General features: G+C 45.0%; 1 protein-coding gene across 1 annotated transcript in view; it reads right to left on the bottom strand.

Moving 5' to 3' along the window:
- The window catches only part of LOC137522387 (sodium/glucose cotransporter 4-like), a 101,287-nt gene that overhangs the window by 38,093 nt on the left and 35,734 nt on the right, over window positions 1-27,460 (bottom strand). Inside the window, exons 5-7 of the mRNA XM_068242432.1 lie at window positions 4,955-5,035; window positions 2,699-2,904; window positions 123-258 (exon numbers count right to left, since the gene is read on the bottom strand). Of these exons, the coding sequence (XP_068098533.1) occupies window positions 123-258; window positions 2,699-2,904; window positions 4,955-5,035 (423 nt within the window). The remainder of the gene's footprint in view (window positions 1-122; window positions 259-2,698; window positions 2,905-4,954; window positions 5,036-27,460) is intronic.

Below are 27,460 nucleotides of genomic sequence, written 5' to 3'. Positions count from 1 at the left end.
CAACTAAGCTGCTTCAAAGTTTGTCGCACACTAACTCCACAGATCTCTAAAGGCTCATATAGATATGTTTTTTTACCAAATCATGGTCTCAGCTGACCTTGAGAATCCAGATACCAACTCACCTGGATACAGTGCTCTACTGATCATTCCCGGAAGAACCACAAAAAATGTGGGAAGGATCTTCAGATAACCTCCAACTATGGAGCCACCCTTGGCATGGGAGAGGTTCTTGGCTGCCAAAGATCTCTGAACAATCACCTAGAACATGTTTAATAACAGACAAGACTTCAGTAAAGTTTATTCCATCAAAGCATCTTGACATGGTCAAAGTACAAGTGGCACAGCTAGGAGTACAGTACAACAGCGGCTGCAGTTGCGCGTCATGTACTCGCCTCGGCACCAGTATAGAGCCTTATGAACCTCAAGAAGAAGCAACCCTGTACTGGCAGGATGAGCAGGCAAAATTCCTGACTAAATTTGCTTAGCAAAAACTCAACAAAATTACAATGAAATTTTGCAGTCACTAGAAGTCTATTTAGTCTAACGCAACACTGCAGTCATTTCACGTAAAAAATCCACGAAACGGATTTGGGCAATTAGTGGCCATCTGCGTTTCTACTTGTCCCAGTGGTGGGACTTGACAAATACGACTTAAGACCTATTATCACATATAGCTCAGGCGTCACTTGTAGGTTGCTCCACAGACAGCTCTTAGGGGATCAGTACATGTGCCCCCCTCCCCACTTCCATGTTAGGTGCTTAAAGTGAGCCAGAGACGAAGCACCCTCATGTATTTTACTGTAAAAAGAAGACAGGTCCGCTTCAATGTCCTCACAAAGTCTCCACAATTTATTTAGGACTTCTCCCATAAACCAGAACATACAAAATGCTGACATGTTTCGGTCCTAGTCTGGGCCTGACTCCTTAAAGGGGAACTGAAGTAAGAGGTATATGTAGCTGCCATATTTATTTCCTTTTAATCAATACCAGTTGCCTTGCAGCCCTGCTGATCCTCTGCCTCTAATGCTGGGAATACACGGGTCGATCCGGCGATCGATTACCGCTCGTCCCCGCCGGCGCTTCCTTATCAGCCCTCAATTCCCTGCCATTATCCGCCAGCGGGAGTCAAGCGGCTTGATCGGGCCACCTGAATATTATCAGCTGGTCGATACACGGTACAGAAACGTACCGTGTATATCCCCAGCATAATACTATTAGCCATAGCCCCTGAACAAGCATGCAGCAGATCAGGTGTTTCAGACTTTAAAGTCAGATCTGACAAGACTAGCTGCATGCTTGTTTCTGGTGTTATTCAGATACTACTGCAGAGAAATAGACCAGCAGGGCTGCCAGGCAACTGGTATTGATTAAAAGGAAATAAATATGGCAGCCTCCGTATACCTCTTACTTTAGTTCCCCTTTAATCATAGCTCATGTATTTTACCATATATATATATATATCAGTGGGAACATTAGAGAAAACACCTACCCTGCTCTGTTTCATTCTTCACTGCTCAGCCTGCTTCTCATCAGCCCTGATAAAATCCCCAACTGAGCATTCTGAGCTTTGCTTCATTGTTACTCACATGTCTGCGATCCATCAGCGAATATCATTGCTCTCCTCATGCAGCGCTGGGTGTAACCATGGTGACTGGAAAGCGGTACCAGCGCCGTTTAGCGCCTGGTCCCCATAGTTACTCCCAATGTGGGCGCCTCCATGATGACGAGCGTTCTTCTTTCTCACTTGCTACTTCCCCCAGTGTTAGCTTTATCATGGAGTCGCCCACACCGGGAGCTACCTATACTGGTTGCACCTATACTGAGGGCACCTATACCTGGCTACCTATTCTGGGGGCACCTATACCAGGCTACCTATACTGGTTGCACCTATACTGAGGGCACCTATACCTGGCTACCTATTCTGGGGGCACCTATACCTGGCTACTTATACTGGGCGCACATTTGGCCACCAATTCTAGAGAAGGGGCTTATATTTATGCTACCTATACTGGGGCAGGGGTTCCTACATCTGGCTATATAGTGCTGGTGATTTGCGTGGTCTATGAATTACATGACACGATAGCATCATGCAGTCGGCTCCACCCACATGTCATGGTCACACCCATTGGTGGCGGCCTGGCGGGGCATGCCCGTTTTTGCCACCCTTCGGGGGGGGGGGGGGCAAATGTATATACCACAAAAACCTTAGCTGCGCCCTTGCCAAAGCCAGTAATGAGGCTGAATGTGCCTCCTTACCAAATTTACACAACACCTCTCCTGATGGCCTGTTCTTTTTGGTTGTCCACACATTGCAGGTCCTTTCTATCATGTCAGAACCATTTCATTGGACAAGATCAGCATTTCTCAACACTTTATTGGTATGTACCCCTTTTAAAGCCCTGTACTCACTAAGTACCCCCTAGCATAGTAAACATTATCACAAGTACCCCTTGACAAATATATATTTAATCGTAGTACATGATAATTGGTTCTAAACAATTTCCAAGCATTTACTATTGCTTTTATTTAGCTAAAACACTAATTTGGTATTATTTAAATAAGATTTATCATTTTCTAAAACTCTAAATTTGTTATTCTTGGTTAAGTATATCAAGCCTGAGTACCCCCTGGAACCATCAGAAGTACCCCCTGGGGTACCCGTATCACATGTTGAGAACCTAGGGTCTAGGCCACTTACCTGATCAGTACACCACACCCACGTGGCCAATATGGTCAGCCCAAATATAAGGCCAGGCCATGGCAGATCACCGGTGATCGGGTCCCGCATCATGTGGAAGGCATCCTTGCGGGGTAGATGGCAGTCTGTGCCATTGACAATGACGTTAGGGATGGCTTTCATATACTGTTCCTCCAGTCCTGAGAACCAGCCAATCTTATCAAAAGCTGTAACAATGAACAGAGATATAGAATAGCAATACATATAGTATAGTAATACATATATTGGCGATGGACCTTACTTCCTATGGTTCTCTGGACAGAAGGTCCAAAGAGAATGAAAGACTTTCTGCAAACGTGGCCTTAATTAATGTACATAATTTTGTATTAGATGGCAAAAGTTTGCACCCATATCATATTAGACAATAGTAAGGGATGCAGAAGCATAGGCAAACGCGGGGGTGTTGGAGGGGGATTACGGCTGCCCAGAATCCCCCCTCAGACCAGGGCCGGTCAAGTGTCTGGGGACAGGCTCATGTTGAGACACCAGAATGTCTGCAGCTCTGCCCCCTTTCTTTCCATGCTACAGTTGACGTTGACTTTGGATGAAGCAGCAGGGTGTGTACAGAGCATGGAGCAGCTCTGGGGAACTTAAAGTCAGGTATGAGCACATCCCTGTGCCCTGCAGTGTGAATGCTTCACCTCACTTTCACTTTTATTACTAATGTTGGCTGTCCTCATTGTTATCTGTATCCAAACTGCTCCTGATTGATCCTGTTGTCAGTCGGGAAATTGCATTATGTGTACCAAGCATGATGTCCTACCACATTATTATACTGTATTGTGCATGGATAAGGGAGACTTTGAAAATCCTGGGTTTGCTCTGAGAAGGATCATTGTTTTAGGAGTAACACAGCTGCAGTCACATGCAGGGGCCCTCGGTGATACATTTTCTTAAAGCAGAATTCCAGGCTGGCATCACATGCAATTAAAATTTTATTTCACAATTTTTTATTGCCTGTACTATTATCCTGTCTTTGAAATGTCATCTGTGTGGAAATCCACAGTTAACCCCATCACAATCAGATAATATTGGAAGCAGCCATCTTAAATAATTTTGTAATATCCAGTTCATTTATATAGATCTGCAGTAAGCAAAATGTGGTTTCCTACTACTATCAGGGTAGGAACACACATATGCGCAAAACACAACCAACCAATCAGATATCGTAATTTCAATGCAAATTATTGAAGCCAAAGACCGCAAAGCTCACAAACTAGGTCATTGAGTAATTGTGTGATGAGGTTTGGAAATGTGGGCGGAGCCAACACCAGCCAGATGCATACCTAGGAGATGTGTAATATATATATATATATATATATATATATATATATATATATATATATATATATATATATATATATATACACATACATACATACATACATACATACATACATACATACATACATACATACATACATACATATAAACACACACACACACACACACACACACACAGCTGGGGCTTCCTTCGGCCAGTTTCAGGCCGATGGCTCCCTCTCTGTCTTCCTGGGCTACCTTGTTCCTCTGATAGCCTGCCCGCTAAGTCACAAAGTCATAAGATTCAGAGCATTGGGAGCATAATGGGGCCAGTTGTGCAACTAGACTGAGCATGCTCTGACTGGCGGATTTACCATACAGGCTATCGGAGGATTGAGGCAGCCTAGGAGGACATCTAGGAAGCCCCAGAAATGTAGTTTTTTGTTCATTTGAGGTACACTTTAAAGAGATTCTGTAACAAAATTTTCAGCCTTAGTGCTTCTATCCTAGAAGTTCCTATGCCTGTTCTAATGTGCTGTGGCTTATTGCAGCCTTTCCTAATTGCACTGTCTCTGTAATAAATCTTATCTCCTTTCCTCTGTCATGTCTGTCGGGCTAAGGCTTGAATGTGTGGAATGTGCAGGGCTGCTTGTGATTGGATAGAAGCGATACACACCCTCTGCAGGCCCCCTGCACACTCTGTATAACTCACACACTCTGTTTATGTGAGCCTATCACAAGCTGCTTAGTTTGTTTGTAAACACTGCCTAAAACTGTTAATTACAAGCCAGGATTGCAGCAGAGAGTGGCAGAAACAGCACAGAGGGGCACAGGAGAAAATAAGGAATAGAATGGTATGCTTTTTAGTGTAAGAATATTAGAGTACAGATTCTCTTTAAGGTTGTAAAGTCACTTTCATCCCTTAAAACAGCCAGTTAACTATGGTATACTTACAAAGGAACATCAGGATGAAAGCCCCCACCACCATGATGACTGTTTGCAGAGTGTCTGTGTAGATCACTGCAGTAAGGCCGCCTGTCGCAAGACACAAAGACAGATTTTACAAGGATGACGTTACAATTGTACTAAATGTGTCCCTTAAAGAGAAACTGTAGCGAAAATAACAAATAAAATGGTTTATTTTTAACAATATACATTTGATTATTTAGTCAGTGTTTTCCAATTGTAAAATGTTTCCTCTCCCTGCTTTACATTCTGAAATTTATAATTGGTGGGGACATCTTTGGCCTTGCCAGATGCTCTGTACAGAACATTCGTCATTACTGAGAGTTCTGTGCACAGAGCAAGACAGGGCGGGGCGAAGCAGAGGCGAGAGAGGCTGCAGCCTCAGGGCGCAGTGTAGGAGGGGGCACACAACTCACTCAGCTATCATTCCACTTTTGTGTTTGAAGCAGAGAGAAATAAGAAAAGGGATACATGGCAGTGACTGCAAGCCAGATAACTAGAGATTAAGTCTAATAGCAATCCGTGTGGGATGGCTGGAGTGGGAGGGATGAGGGGCACACTTTTGCTGTTGAAAACAAAGAAAACCCTGAGAATCCCCTATGAGGAGATGTACTGGCCCAAACCCTGTCGGTTCTATCAGATTTTAACTGCCTACTTTTTGGGCGATACTGGTCCTTTAAGAAGACCCAAAGCTGTAAAATAATACAAAAATAAGGGTTGATTCATTAACCAGCCTGGCGTTCTATTAAGATCGCCAGGCTGGCGACCGGACGTTTTTTTTTTAAGTTAAAAAAAAAACTATTGCATGCAGCCAACTGAAAGTTGGCTGCATGAAAGCCCACTAGAGGGCGCTCCTAATGCGTACTTCTGATCGCCTCCGGCGATCAGAAGTAACAAGAAAGGCCGCGATGAGCGGCCCTTCTTGTTATGCTTTCTGTTATAATTTAAGTTGGCCTCAGTTATTTGGACTGAGTTAGTCAAAAAGGCTTGAGGAGCAGACCTGCCCTTTAAGGGGATTTCCTCTTAGAGAGAAAATCTTCAGTTCTGTCAGAAGAACTAGAACATGCCAAGAAGCTGTTCTATGGACAAGGCCACAGGTCTCCCTGACCTGGGGATGTACACCACTAGAACAATAAACATCAGCCATATTTATTAAACACCACATTCTTGTATGTATGGCAAAAGCCGCATTGAATATTAATCGAGTAGGTGTGTATGATGACACCACGAGTGGGTCCACCAATAGTCTGATTTAGGGGATGGCGAAGATGATGTCATATTGAACTCTTTCTAGTCGGTATTAAAGCCCGAGTGAGCGATGGGAGCTCACCCTGCTTCTTACTTTCACACTAGCTCACAATGCTGACTGGGACCTCTAAGTATGTTCATTCCTTTCTGTAATCTGATATAATGTATGCTGTACATAGGTAGTCTAGTGTAACGTAGGTTAGAAAGAAGGTACCTGATTGACTTCAGCAGGAAGTTTAATCAAGAAGCTTGTAACGCAACATGACGATTGGCGTGGCTAGGATATGATGAACTGTATCTATCTGTATTTCTGTTTCCTGAATAAATAACGTGAATATTGAAGAAGCCTGAGAAAGTCTATCTCCTGCTTGCTGTGTTGAGAGTCAAGTTATCTCACAGTCTGTGAGACGCAACTATAAGAAGTTGATGGTGTCGAAGCAAGGTAATTTAGAACTGTTTCTAACAATGGTGCCGATTAAACCCTTAGCTGCCTAGCAATACAAGCAGGCAGGGGCCAGGGGCCGAAATTTTCAAGATATTCCACAGCGACACAAGCGGAATAGACGCGGACTGGAAAAGCTTATCAACCTGATAAGTGGTGTGCATGAGCCAAGCACACGGGCTGCAATTCGAGGATATCAGCGGCGAAACTCTTGGACGTTACACTTTAACTGCATGTGCACAGCAGTTAGCCTAAATTGGATCGGAAGGAACCCTCTGATGGCCAGCTGGCAACTTGCTGCGAGAGGTCGATCCGCTGTGGGGGAGTGGGAGCCCCCCCAGAAGTTCCGGGGTGAGTGGTGTTGGCGCTACACTAAGTGAATATTGCTCAACTATAACTTACACCCTATTAGTGTCAGCAGCCGACAATGGAGATAGAAGTATCCACTAGCAGTAATCTGTGGCAGTATAGAGTAGATAGGCTGCAGCGATTGGAAAAGTTTTTTAATCATGAAACTACAAAGCCTGCCGTTCCATTTGAAAACGATGTTATTAAATCGCACTGCCGATCATTGGAAAAAAAGCTCACTCAAGAAACAAAAAATCTATGGGAAATATACACCCTAGAAAGATACAGACTACATGATAAATGCCCGCCTGGGTTAGAGGTCCGAAAAGCTTTATCTTTTGACTTACAATCAGAATCAGCACAATTAGAATGGGATTGCATGTTCCATGGATTCTCCATACAGGTTATGGAGTTTATTATGGAATTAAGAAAAATTGATGTGATGAAAAGTGGAGAGGATATTAGACAACTGTACAATAAGTTGGAACCTTTCCGTAACAACGACTTTTATAAGAATTTAGAATCCAACATACAAGTGAGACTCACGAATATGGAAGACGATATAATTAAACGAAAAATTAGGAAATTTGAAAGAGATGGCATACATGGGGAAGAGAACCAACTCCCCACACGCTCATATCCTGATGAGGATAGAATATTAGGTCTTGAGGAAGTGTCCTCTATTGAAGACCTCTCATTAGTAACTTCAGGTCAGATTCTACTAAATGCTACAACTGATATACCCAGTTTCTTACCGAACGAGACATCAGTTCCCATTATACATAATGCATTAAGTGAGGCCCCCCCCCAACATCCCCCACACCCCTCCTCCACCACATGACATCTCTAATGAGGCACCTGGGACCAACCATAATGTAGAGTTGAACGATGGACTCAAAAATCCCCGGGAGGGTGGGCAGATGGATACAGGTTCAGTGTTGGCGACGGCCCAGATATTTGTAGAGGCCAGTCAAGGAGTTATTATCAATACCCAGTCCCCTAGTGTCGATCCCCCCATGCCCTTGAGGGAAGATCTTTTAGAACCCAATCTTCATGATAAGGGCTCAATTCCCGTTACAAGAATATCTTATTCCACCAATCCCAGAACTACCGGGACACCCTCCAAAATTACAGGACCTAGAGACAGTGCAGAATATACAACACCTGTGAATTCCCCCAGCCGAAATAGAGCAGATACATATTCCAGTACAAATACACGAACATGTAATACACACATACTGGAGATCACAGGAGGCAAGAGACAGTAGGATCAAGTACCAATATCCCCACCTCCAACCGATATAGTGCCTTGGGGGCTAATCCAAAGTCTAATGTTCATTTTTTGGATTATCGCACGGCACTTACATTAGGGATGCCAAATTTTCAGAGGGAAACAAGAAGTGTAACAAAACAATCAAGACAAAAAAAAAAAAAAAAAATCCACCAGACAAATCACATCAACAAAGGTTAGATCAGTACATCAAAGAAAAAAGAATAACTGTAGGCCAAGAGGGCGGAGGGGGAGGGGGCTATCTAGGAAACCGCAAGAAATAGACACTCCACTTGATGTAGATAGACCTGTGGGGGAGGGGGGAGTATTCAATCTTAGCCATAGAAACCTCTCCACAATTGAACATAGGGTATTGTCAAAGGGTATTAAGTTCGCACCGGGCAGCAAGCTTAACAAATTTGAAGCCTATATAGGCATTAAGAAGTTTATGAGGAAGTTGTGTCTCAAAAAATATTTTATGAAAAAGGCAGATCAACAATTAATTGAAAATCCCATGCAGACAGATGGATATAAACATTCAGGGCTGAAAAGCAAGTCCAAATTTAATCCAGTTCAAGAAGCAAGTAAAGCAATGAATGCCTTTTTAGACCCTAGTCTTGGAAGATCTTAAGAAACTTAAAACCTACTTCACAAACAATCTATCCCCCACAGAAAGGCAAGCAATGAGAGATCTACAGAATGATATGACTATTGTGATTAGGCCAGCAGATAAGGGGGGAGGTGTGGTCCTACAGGACATTGAGCAATATCACTGTGAAGCAACTCGACAATTACATCAGGCCGATACTTATCTACCACTTATGATGGATCCCACCCACAAATTCCTCAAAAGGCTGAAGGCTATGCTAGAGAAAGCTAAATCTATGGGAATCATCAATGAGGATGAGTATGCCTATTTATACGAGGAAAATCCTAGAATCCCCGTGTATTACCATCTCCCGAAAATACACAAGGGACTGGTGGATCCCCCGGGAAGGCCGATTATATCGGGGATCGGCTCTATGACGTCCAACTTATCCCATTATGTGGACACATATTTGCAAGAGATGGTTAAGAACACCCCAAGTTACATTAAGGACACAGGTCACTTTTTGAGGATACTTGATGACTAGGTTTGGGAAGATAGAGATTGGCTCTGTACGATTGATGTGAGCTCCTTGTATACTGTGATCCCTCATGAGAAAGGGATTGAGGCAGTTCAATTCTTTATGCAGGAAGCACAAGATTTAAAGGCAGATCAGATCCAGTTTGTCCTGGAGAGCATACGTTTTATATTACAGCATAACTATTTCAATTATGAGGGTCAATATTTCCTCCAGAGCACCGGGACGGCGATGGGGACACGGTTTGCTCCCTCCTTCGCTAACTTATATATGTCCCATTGGGAACAGTCCCAGCTTCGTGGCACGCTGGGCCCCGGGTCCTCCTTGATGCTCTGGAGGAAATTTATAGATGATGCCTTCTTTATCTGGCGAGGGACCAAATCCAGTCTTGATACATTCATTGGGTGGATTAATGATAACCAGTACAATTTGAAGTTCACCAGTGAGTGCAGCCAGCAACAAGTTCACTTTTTAGATCTCACAATTTATGTGGAAGGGGGGCAAATGCTAACCAAAACGTATTTGAAACCAGTGGACACCAATAGTTTTATCAATGTGGACAGCTGTCATCATCTTAGATGGCTTATGAATATTCCAGGTGGCCAATTTCTCAGGCTCAGGAGAAATTGCTCCAGGTTGTCAGACTTTGAAGCGGAAGCAGATGTTTTACAAGACAGATTTAAATCCAAAGGGTACTCAGGAGAACTGATCGGGGAGGCCAGAGAAAGAGCCAAAAATACGGAGAGAGGTCAACTATTACAAGTTAAAGATAAACCATCTAATTCAATTAGTCATCAACCCAATTTAATAATGCAGTACTCATCACAGGCTCCAAAAGTCAGGAATATAGTGGGAAAATATTGGCATTTGTTACGGGAAGATCCCTCCCTTACCTTGATTCTACCAGAGAATCCTAGAGTGATTTTTAGGAGAACCAAGAATTTAGGTAATATACTAGCACCCACTAAAAAAACAACTAGAATCAAGAAGAAGAAGGGGTACTTTAAGAGGTGTGGATTTTGCAGGGCCTGTTGGGAGTCCAGTTCACCTGTAGAAAGAGTTTATGATGTTACATCAATAGGAAACAAAGAAACCTTTAAGATTAGAGATATCACCAATTGTGACACAAAGGGAGTTATATATGTGTTAACCTGTCCCTGTCAGAAGCACTATGTAGGAAGAACAAAACGGGCTCTAAAAGAGAGACTGAGCGAGCACTGTGCAAACATTAAAAAAGGAAACAAAAAACACCCCCTTTCAGATCACTATAAAACGGCACATGGATGTTCCTTTAAGGGAACGAAATATTGCGCAGTGGAACAAGTGGACAGACCATGGAGAGGTGGGGATTACCTATTAGAAATGTCGCGGAGAGAGACTCTATGGATTTTTAATCTTAATTCCATGATACCACATGGATTAAACAAGGATCTGGACCTGTATGCCTTTGATTAGGAGCAGTAATGAACACACAGGCGAAGCTTCAAAAGAGAGCCTCTGATCCCCCTCAGCAGCCCAGCTTTGAGAAAGGGAGGCGTTCCTCCCGAAACGTCAGCAGAGGCTGCAAGTGTGACGTCACAGACCACAGGGGGAGGAGGCGTGGCAGAGCTACGCGGTTGCTAGCACCGCAAGGACTACACGGCGAATCCATCTCCAGCAAACCGCTTCAGTCCACACAGCCTTCGCCAGCAAGGGAGCCGGGCTAACCCAGCCCGACGTCAGTACCAGTCTAGACTCTCTCACCCAGCCACCGGCCGGGGCGGGTGAGATTGAGCGGCTCCCCGTACAACATTCCAGCGCAACTCACGGATCCGGAAGGGTGAGACTCATTAATTCAAGCACTGTGTGTTTTCATTACTATAACCCTACAAGATCTTCATGAGGACGCATTAACATCCTATTGGCATATCTCCACATACCATTGAGGTCTTTCACCTTAAACGCACTGACAACTTACTACTGAGCTCCACCGTATATAAGTGCAATTGCAATCAATTCCGGAAATCAGCATACTGTGAATACTATATTGCCCAGTTTGCATCCTGCATTCTAGATCCTCAGCGGGCCTGTATTAACTTCGTTTTTTAATCTTACAGTTTCCTCAATTTTATGTCCTTATAGCCCAGTGAAATCTGGATTGCATCCTACATTTCAGATCCTCAGTGGGTCTGTATTAACCTCGTTTTTTAACCTTCTAGTTTTTATTTATTGATTAAAGCAACATATTGTTTTGTTTTTAGCGCAGTCTGTCATTTTCTGTTTCAATTTACTATTATCAAGGGGTTGGGATCCCTTTGACAGACTAGCGGCTGAGTGGTGTTGGCGCTACACTAAGTGAATATTGCCCAGATAACTAGAGATTAAGTCTAATAGCAATCCGTGTGGGATGGCTGGAGTGGGAGGGATGAGGGGCACACTTTTGCTGTTGAAAACAAAGAAAACCCTGAGAATCCCCTATGAGGAGATGTACTGGCCCAAACCCTGTCGGTTCTATCAGATTTTAACTGCCTACTTTTTGGGCGATACTGGTCCTTTAAGAAGACCCAAAGCTGTAAAATAATACAAAAATAGGGGTTGATTCATTACCCAGCCTGGCGTTCTATTAAGATCGCCAGGCTGGCGACCGGAGGTTTTTTTTTTTAATAAAAAAAAAAACTATTGCATGCAGCCAACTGAAAGTTGGCTGCATGAAAGCCCACTAGAGGGCGCTCCTAATGCGTACTTCTGATCGCCTCCGGCGATCAGAAGTAACAAGAAAGGCCGCGATGAGCGGCCCTTCTTGTTATGCTTTCTGTTATAATTTAAGTTGGCCTCAGTTATTTGGACTGAGTTAGTCAAAAAGGCTTGAGGAGCAAACCTGCCCTTTAAGGGGATTTTCTCTTAGAGAGAAAATCTTCAGTTCTGTCAGCAGAACTAGAACATACCAAGAAGCTGTTCTATGGACAAGGCCACAGGTCTCCCTGACCTGGGGATGTACACCACTAGAACAATAAACATCAGCCATATTTATTAAACACCACATTCTTGTATGTATGGCAAAAGCCGCATTGAATATTAATCGAGTAGGTGTGTATGATGACACCACGAGTGGGTCCACCAATAGTCTGATTTAGGGGATGGCGAAGATGATGTCATATTGAACTCTTTCTAGTCGGTATTAAAGCCCGAGTGAGCGATGGGAGCTCACTCTGCTTCTTACTTTCACACTAGCTCACAATGCTGACGGGGACCTCTAAGTATGTTCATTTCTTTCTGTAATCTGATATAATGTATGCTGTACATAGGTAGTCTAGTGTAACGTAGGTTAGAAAGAAGGTACCTGATTGACTTCAGCAGGAAGTTTAATCAAGAAGCTTGTAACGCAACATGACGATTGGCGTGGCTAGGATATGATGAACTGTATCTATCTGTATTTCTGTTTCCTGAATAAATAACGTGAATATTGAAGAAGCCTGAGAAAGTCTATCTCCTGCTTGCTGTGTTGAGAGTCAAGTTATCTCACAGTCTGTGAGACGCAACTATAAGAAGTTGATGGTGTCGAAGCAAGGTGATTTAGAACAGTTTCTAACAATGGTGCCGATTAAACCCTTCGCTGCCTAGCAATACAAGCAGGCAGGGGCCAGGGGCCGAAGTTTTCAAGATATTCCACAGCGACACAAGCGGAATAGACGCGGACTGGAAAAGCTTATCAACCTGATAAGTGGTGTGCATGAGCCAAGCACACGGGCTGCAATTCGAGGATATCAGCGGCGAAACGCTTGGACGTTACACTTTAACTGCATGTGCACGGCAGTTAGCCTAAATTGGATCGGAAGGAACCCTCTGATGGCCAGCTGGCAACTTGCTGCGAGAGGTCGATCCGCTGTGGGGGAGTGGGAGCCCCCCCAGAAGTTCCGGGGTCCAATCAGTTTCGCGGAGAACAGTTGCGGAAAGCTGATGAATTGCCATGAGTCCGCTAATCAGGCATGTATGATTTACGTTGTTATATTGCATTATCTTTATTGTACAAGGAGATGATAATGTGTTCTGTGTTTTGTGTTAATTGCAGTTTGGAGTCTGCGTATTTCTTTAGCTTCGGTGTAAAGCGTACATAGGACTGGATTTAAATGTTCCTGTGGTGTATGTTACAGCTTATATAGTGGTTATATCCACATTTGTCACGGGCATGTTTGTTTCGCGGGTCACAAGTTGACTGGTTTTTTTTTTTTTCCTCCTTCACGTTCTGTTAGTAGGCTGTATACAAGTTTTTTTCTCTTCTCTCTCTCTCTCTCTCTCTCTGTTTTTTTTTTGTTTTTCTCTCCTCCTGCCCAGAGACTGGGAAGGATGCCAGATGTGGGGGGGGGGCCCGCGGCAGAGGGAAGCCAGCAGTGTTTCAGTCTGTTAGTAGTGGATGAGGGGGAGAGAGGAGGGGAGACGAGAAGACAGAAGAGGGAGTGTGAGACAGTTGTGAGCCATGAGGTTTAGAAGGATGTTTTTTTCTTCGGGGAGCTGGGGAGACAGGAATGCACAGCCATGTCTCTGGGTCGCTGTAAAAGTAAGTTATAGCTACAGCTGAGATAATGGGTGAAGTGCGACTGTACTCTGGCGCGTTCTTTCCGGGCAGCATGTTTGTTTCCCTGTCTTTAGGGGTGTTTGTGAGATGTTCTGCAAGCTTCTCTCGTTCCAGTCAGAGCTGCTAAAATGTTTCTAAATGTCTGCATATGTGTAATGTTGTTTGGTCAGCTCCGGCTGATAAATGTTCGTCTCAGAAGGAGTTCATAGCTGGGATGGTAACAGTTAAAGTGGTTTGGAGTTGTATAGCGCGCTCGGGCAGTTCTGAGTTATGTCTGCGATGTAGTGAGAGAGATTTCCACGTCACTGGGTGATACTAAGATGTATAACATTTAGAATTGCAGCTGAGGCGGGGTTGTTTTCCTTAGGTTTTTGCGAGCATCCAAGAGGGGATGTAGCGGAATGCTGACTATCTGTAATATGTATCGATGCTGTGTGTAACTATGCATAAAATGTTTGTTCTGTTTGAGTTTGTTTTTTTTCCTAAGGTTTATAGGATTGAGAGGTTGTATGGGAGCAGCCATCTTAGCTGGCAGTCCAGGACTCAAAATGGCGGCAGTGAGGAGGGCCCGCTCCCATGAGTCATGGCTCCCACACGTCATGGCAGGGGGAGGAGGGGCTGGGGGGATCCACGTCACGTCAGGCTGTGCTCGCTTCTCCGGGCAGAGCAGCTGAAAGGAAGGGGGGTAGAAATAATGAGACATTCTACTGAGTATCTCGGTTCTCGAATATTTCCCCATAGCCTGGGTCCAGGGATAGGAATGCCAGAATACGTGCACCAAGCTATTACTGTAAGACTAGCATGGTCACGGATAGGAATTGTTTCCCAGCTAGGTGCAGGGAGACACGGAGCAGCGCAGATCAGGAAAGGGTCTTTACTGAGTTGCTTATGGGATTATTCCTTTAAGTGAGGCACCTTATCGGGTGGTGCAGCATGAGTTCCCAATAGAGAAAAGGGGGGACAGTGCATCAGGGGGGCGCCAGAGTTGGGAAAAAAGGGGAGTTGACCAATCCAGGTATCCGTCGCCGCTGCTGCAGAGCGGTAACGTTTTTTTCCGGTTTTTGTCGTGGACAGGTCCAGAGTTGGACTAAGAGGTCTATGCTGGGCTGGGGCTGGTTTTTGTGCGTTTTTTCCGTCCACTGATTGGTCGAGTATGTTTTTTTCCAGCTCCTATCAAGTGTAGCACAAAGAAGAAGAACTGACAGCAGTTCATGGGGCAATTATAAAGATGAAAGAATTGCCATTTACAGAGTGACAGTGTATCAGTACGGTGTTTGCCATATGACTACCTACCACGTGGGCATTCAGGGATCTGCATACAGGCATTTGACGCTGGAATGCTTAGCCCTGCACCCTGTGTAGTTTCAGTGCAAAGTGCTCCTTCCTACAGGGAGGCAGCCATTTTTTTTGTAGTATGGGGGTAGTAGCATGGCAAACATTGGTCAGAGGGTACAACACACAGAACTTCTAGCAGAGCTGGTATCGCAATGAGGTTCTAGAGAAGTAAATGTGATAATGAGTAAGAGCATTGCAGGCTCACCTGCAAAGCAACAACAGGTGTGGCATCCGGAATCTGTGCATGCGACGGCCGCGCATGGACAGATAGGGGGGGGGATGTGGAGGGAGCTTGCAATGAGGTGAGAGCTTCCAAAGGTGAAGTCCGCGGGAGCATATTTTACACAGGTAAGTACTTCGGATAGTACTTAGGTAGGGGAGAGAGGTTTAACTCCAATCTACCAAAAAGTACCAAAAAGAGTAAACAGAGTTCATGAGAACCATAAAGCAACGAGATCAATTGCGGTATATATTGATCAATTTAAAGTGTACAGAGTACAAGCCGCAGGGCGAATCCCAAATCATTAATAAGAATTGATTGGTTTGTATTTCGATTTCAGGAGTTTGGCAATATGGACTCGAGACAGCTGCAGTGCTGGCAGCAAAGATGGATATGTCAGTCGGATAAGCGAAAGGTTCCAGATGCCAATCTGAGGTTGGAGAACAGCGAGATTCCTGAAATTGGAAAGAGACTAAAACACGAGATTCCTGACATTGGAAAGAGACTAAAACACGAGATTCCTGAGATCGGAAAACGACTAAAAAAACTGACTGAGCAAAGCATAGTGCAAATTGCTAATGTTTTTCTTTCCCAAGGTGGTGCTTTTATAATGAAGAGTACCGTGCTGATGGTGATCCTAGGTTGCCATTTCGTCCTAGGAGAACGAAGAGAGGACATTCTCATGTATAATAACGGGTTAATGAGAATGCAAGGCCCAAGCATGTTAATGTTTGGTGACAAAGGTACTAATCCTTTCACACCTCCCTCCGCTTGGCACAGATGGACCATGCAGGGACGGAGGAAAAGAGCACTTGTGCCAGGTGAAAACAAATTTCATGGCACAAGGTGGGTGACAGGTCTGAAGGGTCAGAGGTGCGGGCAGTATAAATTGAATGGCAGTGTAAATCTGCTATTGAATGTCACACTCCCAGAATCGATGCACCGATCCAAAGTTTTGTTAAAAGGTACATTGCAGTACAATGGGTACATGCAAAAGGTGGAGAGTGTGATTCAGGGGTACCTTGTCTTGGTTATCCAGAGTGAGATGGTTCCAGATTGGAGAGGAATGAGCAGGAGGTGTCAATTCTCCTGCCGGAGAGACGCGGGGGCAGGGCCGGGCCGAGGCATAGGCTGGAGAGGCTCCAGCCTCAGGGCGCAGTGTAGGAGGGGGCGCACAATTCATTCAGCTGTCATTCCTAATTGTGTTTGAAGCAGAAAGAAATAAGAAAAGGGGATACATGGCAGTGACTGCAAGCCATATAACTAGATATTAAGGTGTTGGGGAGGTTGTGGGCCCTGTGGCACCTCTTAGTCTAATAGCAATCAGTGAGTGACAGCTGGGGTGGCAGGGATGGAGGGGCGCACTTTGGTGTCTCAGCCTTGGGTGCTGGAGGACCTTGTCCCGCCTCTGCGCGGGGGACAACATCACACTCTGGAACTACCAACAGAGAGTGCCTCCGAAACGGAAGCAGGAAATTTGGGCGCATGAGGCAGGTGGACAAAAAGGGCGCCGCCATTCACTCCCATAATAAAACAGGAAAAAAGGGCGCCGGAGAAAAATAACGTTTTAAAAGCGGCGCCCGGAGACTTTTAATGTTTTATAACTGTTTCTCATGATTACACATTATTTAATGATTTATCATTTTTAAAACATTATTTTTAAACGAAAAACAGTACAATATTTTTTAAAACATTACTTTTAAACGAAAAACCGTACACATTTTTTTTTTTGCATTTTTAAACGAAAAACCGCACCATATTTTTTTAAAACGTTATTAATGCTTATCACAGGGTGGTCTTAGGTTTAGGCACCAACAGGGGGGTCTTAGGTTTAGGCACCAACAGGGGGGTCTTAGGGTTAGGCACCAACAGGGGGGTCTTAGGGTTAGGCACCAACAGGGGGGTCTTAGGGTTAGGCACCAACAGGGGGGTCTTAGGGTTAGGCACCAACAGGGGGGTCTTAGGGTTAGGCACCAACAGGGGGGGTCTTAGGGTTAGGCACCAACAGGGGGGTCTTAGGGTTAGGCACCAACAGGGGGGTCTTAGGGTTAGGTACCAACAGGGGGGTCTAGGGGTTAGGGATAGGTACAGGGAGGGTTCTGTGTGAGAGTAGGGTTAGGTATAGCTTTAGTAAAATTCTTATTAATGTTTTATAAAACGTTATTATAAATTTAAATTTTTAAACAGGGAAGATTAAAGTTTTTAAAATTGCCGATTTTATACACATTATTTAATGATTTATAACTTTATAAAACATTATTTTTAAACGAAATATAACACAATTTTTTTTAAACGTTATTCATGATTATCTTTTAAAACCCTGCGCCCTTTTTTCCCGGCGCCCTTTTTTAACGTACGTCTCTGAAACAACCATACACACGTAAAGGCTGGAAAGCCGAGGGGTGGTGGTTCTCGAAACAAAAAGTAAAAATCGAGATCGAGCCACATTTCCAGGTGACAAAGAGGGTGGGGAAAGCGGTCCCGGGGGAGGGAAAGCCAACACAGGGAACCCCATCCACACTACACGGGTCACAACAGGGGACGATATTACACAGTCCATATGGAGCCGCTTATCCTCATGCTAGTTGGGTAAGTGAAGAGGTACTCTTAATTGAAAGATTGCAGAGAGTACAGTCTTCCCAACCTCTGGTACATATTGTGCCTCAGGACATAAGGGGGGAAGAGGTCCAATCAGGACAGTTGGGGACATATTTTGTCAGGGAGATGCTTAAAGATCCTGTCCAACTGAGATTGGACAAGGGGAGGTATATCGATTTTTCTGGAGAAGGATCTTTTGCATGGCAGCTTCGAGATGTTTGGGTGAACAAATGGAAACGGTGCAACATTCCTTTAGGCACCGCCACTTCCTTAGTTCCCACCTCAACACATGTCTTACACCATGACCTGAGAGGTCAAACTTTTTTGGTGCTAGACGGGGAGGTGAAACGAGTAGAGTTGTCCTCATGCGGGCAATTCTCCCAGAGGTACCTGTGTTTGCCGGGGCAAGTCAAATTTAGTGAAGAAGCCTGCGGGCTCAATAACAGAATGCGAGGCTACCATTCAAAAGATCCACCCTGAAGCCAAACCGATAGTTCCGGTGGCTGAAGGAAAGGTTTGTTTTTTTAGCATCATGTCTAAGGACACATTCAAGGTACATTTTCATAATTGTTCCGATAAGGGGGATCTGTCAAGGGGTATATGTACATTAGGGTCTGCACACCCATAAAAATAGACCATCAAGCTAAAAGACCAATGTATAACCACTCAGGGTGCAATGTTGTACAAATACATAAATATAATACAAAAGAACATGCACACCAGACAATAACTGCTTTTAAATGCAATGCTTATTATTGAAGTGAAAAATTTGTACATAAACCCCGATAAACGGGCAGGATACAAACAAATACATAGTAGCACAATTTTAACTGAACAATGAGCAATGACACAATATTACAATATCCTGACAAACACAGAGATGGAGGAAAGTCAGAATTTACCCAACAGCAGCGCTGTTTCCAGGCAATTTGAGCCTCTTGATCACGGGCAATGAAAGTCCAAATCAGCAAGCAGCAAAGAAGCAACAGATGCGATCATGCAGGGCTGCGCTGGGCTCGGGCGGCTGGGGGGACCCTCTTTCGCCGCTGCACGCGGCGCACCTCCGCGCTGCAGCGGCGATCTGGTAGCACACGCGGCTGGCAAAGTGCCGCCTGCGTGTGCTCCTTTTTATTTGATGAGAATCGGCCCAGCAGGGACTGAGCGGCAGCCTCCGCCCGCCTAGCAGGTTAAGCTATAAATACTTCACTAGCTATACTTCACTAGGGAAGCCTCACTAGGATCCAGGGGCTTTCCTCGGCAGGCAAGTATGTGAGTTTTTTGTATTATTTTACTGCTCGGGTACACTTTAAGGCCTGGTTCACATTGGCGTTTTTTTCCGGAACGTATACTGTACAAAAAGGATCGGATGTGAATGGATCTAATGTTAACCTATGGATCCATTCACATTCGTCCGTTGGTACAGGTACGTTCCGGCCCCCGGATCTCAAAAATGCTGCAGGCCCTAATTTTCCGGACCGTTCTGCCCAGCGGAGAGGAGCCAGAAAAAAAAATGCAGCAGCATTGCGGGCAATGGGAAATGGAACATTTCTTCACACTAGTGAAGAAACGGACCATTCAACGGGGGATAGGGGCATGGGCGACGCGATCCTGAGCGACGAGAGGGTGAGGGGAGGGTGCAGCAGCTGGGTGGGTGGGCTAGGGAGGCAAAATACATACTTAATCGTAGAGTTGGGCCGAACGGTTCGCCTACGAATGGTTCCAGGCGAACTTTGGGGGTTCGCGTTCGCCTGCATCAGGCGAACTTTTGCGGAAGTTCGATTCGCCCCCATAATGCTCTATTGAGCAAAATTTTTACCCTCCATTTCACTGTCAGCAGACATGTTATTGTCAAACACACTGCTAGAGAACCCGCCCACCCTCCCTTCAAGCTAGGTCCTTTATACCATTTGACTCAGTTGTCTGCCTACACTAATTAGTTATGGGACAGCTGCTACACACTCTGCTAGGGAGATTTTAATTGGCCTCTTGTGGATCTCCCTCCTCCCTTCTACCGGAGGGAGGAGGGTCTCTTCTGGCAGGGAATTATACTATTTTAAAAACCAGTATACATCATACCATAGCTGGGAATCGAACCCAGATCTCACTGTGTGGTGGGCACGTCACCCTAAGCACTGTACCACTACAGTAGTAAGTGAAGCTAGCCTAAAATGTACCATTTATGCTCAATGCAATAGAACCATTAGGTTGCTTAAAGGAGAACTGTAGTGAGAGGTATATGGAGGCTGCCATATTTATTTCCTTTTAAGCTATACCAGTTGCCTGGCAGCCCTGCTGATCTATTTGGCTGCAGTAGTGTGAATCACACCAGAAACAAGCATGCAGCTAATCTTGTCAGATCTTACAAAAATGTCAAACACCAGATCTGCTGCATGCTTGTTCAGGGTCTAGGGCTAAAAGGATTGGAGGCAGAGGATCTGCAGGATAGCCAGGTAACTGGTATTGCTTAAAAGGAAATCAATATGGTAGGCTCCATATACCTTTCACTACAGTTCTCCTTTAAAGGGAACCTTAACTGAGAGTGATATGGCTGTTTCCTGTAAACAATACCAGTTGCCTGGCAGTCCAGCTGATCTTTGTGACTGCAATAGTGGCTGAATCACACCCTGAAACAAGCATGCAGCTAATCCAGTCTGACTTCAGTCAGAGCACCTGATCTGCATGCTTGTTCAGGGGCTGTGGCTAAAAGTATTAGAGACACAGGATCAGCAGGCGATTCAGGCAACTGGTATTATTTTAAAAGGAAAAATCCATATCCTTCTCTGTTTAGGTTCCCTTTAAGGATTTGTAGCATAAAAGCCAACTCACATTGGCTGGGATTTGAACCTGGGTCTCACTGTATGGTGGACAAGCACACTAACCACTGTACCATATAAAGCTGGCCTAAAATTTACCATTTATGCTCAATACAAGAGAAAAAGTAGACAAGACAAATAACATTTATATCACACTTTTCTCCTGGCGGACTCAAAGGACCAGAGCTGCAGCCACTAGGGCATGCTCTATAGGCAGTAGCAGTGTTAGGAAGACTTGCCTAAGGTCTCCTACTGAATAGGTGCTGGCTTACTGAACAGACAGAGCTGAGATTTGAACTCTGGTCTCCTTTGTCAGAGGCAGCGCCCTTATCCATTACACCATGCAGCCACTGCTTACAGATATTTAGCCAGACATGGCCTTCTCTTTTGTGTTCAACAGTTGTCCAAAGAGAACCCCAGATAGCCAGGTAGATTCATATCTCTCTCTTTTACTAACACTGCTACTGCCTATAGAGCATGCCCTAGTGGCTGCAGCTCTGGTCCTTTGAGTCCGCCAGGAGAAAAGTGTGATATAAATGTTATTTGTCTTGTCTACTTTTTCTCTTGTATTGAGCATAAATAGTAAATTTTAGGCCAGCTTCAGTTGGTATAGGGGTTAGTGTGCTTGCCCACCATACAGTGAGACCCAGGTTCAAATCCCAGCCAATGTGAGTTGGCTTTTATACTACAAATCCTTAAAGGGAACCTAAACGGAGAAGGATATGGATTTTTCCTTTTAAAATAATACCAGTTGCCTGAATCGCCTGCTGATCCTGTGTCTCTAATACTTTTAGCCACAGCCCCTGAACAAGCATGCAGATCAGGTGCTCTGACTGAAGTCAGACTGGATTAGCTGCATGCTTGTTTCAGGGTGTGATTCAGCCACTATTGCAGTCACAAAGATCAGCTGGACTGCCAGGCAACTGGTATTGTTTACAGGAAACAGCCATATCACTCTCAGTTAGGGCCCATTCACACTTAGAACCGCAGAACGCTGGCGATTACCGCCGGCGTTTTGCGGGAGTGATTTTCCTGCAGCGGTTTTGGAGCGATCGCGATTAGCGCTAATCCCGATCGCAAATCGCGGAACGCTCGTCGCCGGCAAACCACTGCATGCAGCGCGGTTGCGGTTATCGCTAACCGCAACCGTGGCAGTGAGAACACTGCCATTCGCTACATTGTGTAGCGGTTCTTGCAGAACCGCTAGCGGTTTGCCGTGAGCGGGAATCGTACGATTCCCGCTCAAGTGTGAATGGGCCCTTAAGGTTCCCTTTAAAGGAGAACTGTAGTGAAAGGTATATGGAGCCTACCATATTGATTTCCTTTTAAGCAATACCAGTTACCTGGCTATCCTGCAGATCCTCTGCCTCCAATACTTTTAGCCCTAGACCCTGAACAAGCATGCAGAAGATCTGGTGTTTGACATTTTTGTAAGATCTGACAAGATTAGCTGCATGCTTGTTTCTGGTGTGATTCACACTGCAGTGGCTGGATAGTGTACTGGTTAAGGGCTCTGCCTTTGACATGGGAGACCAGGGTTTAAATCCTGGCTAGGTCAAGTACCTATTCATTAAGGAGTTCAAGGCAAGACTCCATAACACTGCAGGGTGGCCTCTTGAGCACGTCCCTGTGGCTGCAGCTCTTGAGCGCTTTGAGTCTGACAGGAGAAAAGCGCTATACAAATGTTCGGATTATTATTATTATTCTTACTGCAGCCAAATAGATCAGCAGGGCTGCCAGGCAACTGGTATAGCTTAAAAGGAAATCAATTTGGCAGCCTCCATATACCTCTCACTACAGTTCTCCTTTAAGCAACCTAACGGTTCTATTGCATTAAGCATAAATGGTACATTTTAGGCTAGCTTTACTTACTACTGTAGTGGTACAGTGCTTAGGGTGATGTGCCCACCACACAGTGAGATCTGGGTTCGATTCCCAGCTATGGTATGATGTATACTGGTTTTTAAAATAGTATAATTCCCTGCCAGAAGAGACCCTCCTATAGGTAGAAGGGTAGAAGGGTAGGTGGGAGGAGGGAGGAGGGAGGTTAAAATCTCCCTAGCAGAATGTGTAGCAGCTGTCCCATAACTAATTAGTGTAGGCAGACAACTGAGTCAAATGGTATAAAGGACCTTGCTTGGAGGAGGGAGGGTGGGCGGGTCCGCCAGCAGTGATGTGTATTTCACTCAATTAGGTGGGGCTCCAGGTATTAGACCTTTTGAAACAGGTTTTCTATCATTTTTCAAGCTGATAGAATTTTTTAAAACTTTCAAAGTTCGCCTCTCCATTGAAATCTATTGCAGTTCGCGAACTTTTTCGCGAACCGAACCTTTCGCAGAAGTTCGCGAACAGGGTTCGCGAACCTAAAATCGGAGGTTCGGCCCAACTCGTTCGCAGCAGCCGACGGTAGAGGCTCCCGTCTTGTTCCGGGTCATGTGACTACATGACGTGTCATGTGACTAGTCACATGATGCGCTGTGTAATCACAGCGGAAGAAGAGGAAGCCTCTACTGCCGGCTGCTGCTCAAGATAAGGTATGTATTTGCTGAGTGAAAACGGATCCGATCAATCATTGATCAGATCTGTTTTCACAATGTGAACGGCCATGGACTGGGCCATCCGGATCCAGTAATGCGGACACAACGGATACAATAAATAAATAAAAACATTGTCTTTATATCAGCTCTGGTTTCCTTTAAAGTGGTCTGAAAGTCAGCGTTTCTACTTTGCTCTAAAAGGTTCCTCACCGCTTGAAAGCTACTATCCCATAATTTTTTTTAGCAGAACATCAATGAAATGGTTAAAAAAAGCACTTTGTCCTGCTATTCAGCTTCAAATCCGCATCCAAACTGGAGATAACAGTATCTGTGTTTGCATTTTAATGTTGATACATGTGTGTAAACAGTGTAACAAGTAAAAAGGAGCACTCTGTGAAGCCCTCTGTGCTTCAAGCACACAAACAGCTCAGAATAGCTCATTAGAAGATGTTACTATATAATAAAAAGCAGTTTGAATAAAATACAATGGCAGGTTTCAGAGCACGATAAACTACACTTTGGAAACTTGTAATTTGTAAACAGCCAATACTACTTATACACAAAAGCAAATATGATAACTGTATGAGTAAGAAGAAGTAGGAAAGCACATTTTATTGAATGTTATATCAGAGTTTCAGACCAGTTTAAGAAGGAAAGGAAAGGCTCTGAGTCCTATAGAGCCTTCCCGCTCCACTCAAAGTGCCCGCGTCCCAACGCTGTCCCCTCCGGTAGCAGTACTGCTCTCTGGTGCCACAGGAGGCTTCAGAAGTGTTCTGGAGCCTGAGTGCTCCCAAAGACGAGCCACCTCATACTGGGACCCCGCTAGCGTGCTCTTTCCGGCACTCACACATGCGCTGTACAGAGCTGCCGGTCTTCGGGAGCTCTCGGGCTCCCAAAGACTTCCAAAGCCATCTGTGGCGGGGGATTCAAACAGAGGAGCCAGCGCTGCAACACGGGGGCCGTGAGAGCAAGGGGAAGGCTCTGTTGGAAGGCTCCCTCCCCTTAGGTGAGTATCGTTTTTTTGTTTTGTTTGCTTTTTGTTCCCCCTTTCCATTAGCTCTAGGGAAAATGTGTAGAAAATGTATTAAAGCTAGAAACTAAAAGTATAAAATGTTTTGACTTTTTTATGGTAATTATTATTATTAGACTTTTTTTTTACATCACTGGCCTGTGGTTTAGAGTAGACAGAGTAGATGGATATTTGTCGAGTTATTTTGATGGGACAGCCAACTGACACTGTTACACAAGTGGTTCACTGACTGCTTTACATTGTATCAAACGGTCATCTCTTCAGTGTTGTCCCATGAAATGAGATAACAAAACTGTCATCTCCCCCTGCTGGTGCATTGCAGAAATTACATTTGCAATCCATCTCCAGACTGCTAGCCTGCTGCATTCAGAGCATTGATGTAGCTGGAATGGAGCTCTGTAATAGATAGGATTACGGATACAAATTCTGCAGTGTCTCAAATGGGCAGATCTGAGGCTGTCTGTGGTGGAAACGAGACACTCTGCTGATGAAAATTCTGGAGGCTGCTCAAGTCTCCACCCACAACAGTTATTAAACTATTTAAAGTGTAATCTTTCATAGATTACTGATGGTTGGATGCTTTTGATTGGCCAGTTCTCAAGTTGAAATACATTTGCATAACGGTAGCATAATATTTGCATCAACTCAAACAATCATTTCGTAGACCATCCCCTAAGCAAACAAAGTAAAAATATAGCAAAAACACTTCACATTTCTTACAAGACCATTTTAGGAGAGCGGTTAATACCTTTTCCCCCTAGTTTGTCCCAGTCCTCAGGTACTGCTGATATTTAGGTTAACGGGTGGTTCCCCCGCACGGCAACTTTACGCAGTGTATTGCATCTGGCCCATTGAAAACTAAATTACTCATATCTGGGTTTGGGTTGAGCCAAGAATTTTCATTTATGTTAACAAAAAGGCACCCCCATACTGGAGAAGGCTTGCGTATGTACTCATCACCAGTACAGGGCAAGCCGGCTCTCCATGCTGCGTTAAATACTGTTCCCCCTCAGAGGGAGATGTAATTTGGGATCCGGTAACCGCTGGAGCCCCGAATTACCCTTACCTGCCCAGCATAACATTGCTGCAATGGGCCTGGTTTCTGCGCTTGGCGGACATCAAGGTGAGGCAAGGGAAGAGGTGTGAACATGGGGAAGGGCATCAAAGTTTCACTTGGGGGCCCCATGACTTGTAGTTAGGCCACTGGTATTCGGGTTAGGCATTGGTTGAGGGAGGTCTTAGGGCTAGGCAGCGGTAGAGGGAGGTCTTAGAGTCAGGCATCGGTAGAGGGAGGTCTTAGGGTCAGGCATCGGTAGAGGGAGGTCTTAGGGTCAGGCATCGGTAGAGGGAGGTCTTAGGGTCAGGCATCGGTAGAGGGAGGTCTTAGGGTCAGGCATCGATAGAGGGAGGTCTTAGGGTTAGGCATCGATAGAGGGAGGTCTTAGGGTTAGGCATCGATAGAGGGAGGTCTTAGGGTTAGGCATCGATAGAGGGAGGTCTTAGGGTTAGGCATCGATAGAGGGAGGTCTTAGGGTTAGGCATCGATAGAGGGAGGTCTTAGGGTTAGGCAGCAGTAGCAGGAGGTCTTAGGGTTAGGCAGCAGTAGCAGGAGGTCTTAGGGTTAGGCATCGGTAGAGGGAGTTCTTAGGGTTAGGCATCGGTAGCAGGAGGTCTTAGGGTTAGGCAGCAGTAGCAGGAGGTCTTAGGGTTAGGCAGCAGTAGCAGAAGGTCTTAGGGTTAGGCAGCAGTAGCATGAGGTTCTTAGGGTTAGGCAGCAGTAGCAGGAGGTCTTAGGGTTAGGCAGCAGTAGCAGGAGGTCTTAGGGTTAGGCAGCAGTAGCAGGAGGTCTTAGGGTTAGGCATCGGTAGAGGGAGGTCTTAGGGTTAGGCATCGGAAGAGGGAGGTCTTAGGGTCAGGCAGCAGTAGCAGGAGGTCTTAGGGTTAGGCATCGGTAGAGGGAGTTCTTAGGGTTAGGCATCGGTAGAGGGAGGTCTTAGGGTTAGGCAGCAGTAGCAGGAGGTCTTAGGGTTAGGCAGCAGTAGCAGAAGGTCTTAGGGTTAGGCAGCAGTAGCAGGAGGTTCTTAGGGTTAGGCAGCAGTAGCAGGAGGTCTTAGGGTTAGGCAGCAGTAGCAGGAGGTCTTAGGGTTAGGCAGCAGTAGCAGGAGGTCTTAGGGTTAGGCATCGGTAGCAGGAGGTCTTAGGGTTAGGCATCGGTAGAGGGAGGTCTTAGGGTTAGGCATCGGAAGAGGGAGGTCTTAGGGTCAGGCAGCAGTAGCAGGATGTCTTAGGGTTAGGCAGCAGTAGCAGGAGGTCTTAGGGTTAGGCATCGGTAGAGGGAGGTCTTAGGGTTAGGCAGCAGTAGCAGGAGGTCTTAGGGTTAGGCATCGGTAGAGGGAGGTCTTAGGGTTAGGCATCGGTAGAGGGAGGTCTTAGGATCAGGCAGCAGTAGCAGGAGGTCTTAGGGATAGGCATCGGTAGAGGGAAGGGTTCCGTGTGAGAGTAGTGGTCACGTCACTTCAGCACCCATCACAACAGCAATCCACTGCTATTCAATATTACACTGATTGACTCAGTGGATACAAGAAAACTAAATGCATTTGATCTCCTCAAAAAACACGAAATGTTCTGGATACAGACATTAAGAACCCTATCCCCGGAGGGCCTTAACGAAGTTATAGAAAAAATCCACTAACCATCCCTGTCAAAAGTTTTGCTTTTATCTTGGTCGCTCTCTTTTATCCCCCCAAAAGGGGAATTTTTTTTTTTTTTTTAAATATATATCTTATCTTCTATTACTGATGTTTATTAGTATCTTCATTATGACTATTATTATCATCCTTCTAATACAATGATAATTATTACAGCTGCAAACATTCGTCTACGATATCAAAACCGTAGACGGGATTATACACTATATATTACCAGGCCTGGACAATTTTTGCCAATGGCCTCCTCATATTTTGGATATATTACAATT

This window comes from Hyperolius riggenbachi, chromosome 6, assembly GCF_040937935.1.
Source record: "Hyperolius riggenbachi isolate aHypRig1 chromosome 6, aHypRig1.pri, whole genome shotgun sequence".
Taxonomy (NCBI): Eukaryota; Metazoa; Chordata; class Amphibia; order Anura; family Hyperoliidae; genus Hyperolius; species Hyperolius riggenbachi.
This window is presented reverse-complemented; position numbering and strand designations above follow the sequence as displayed.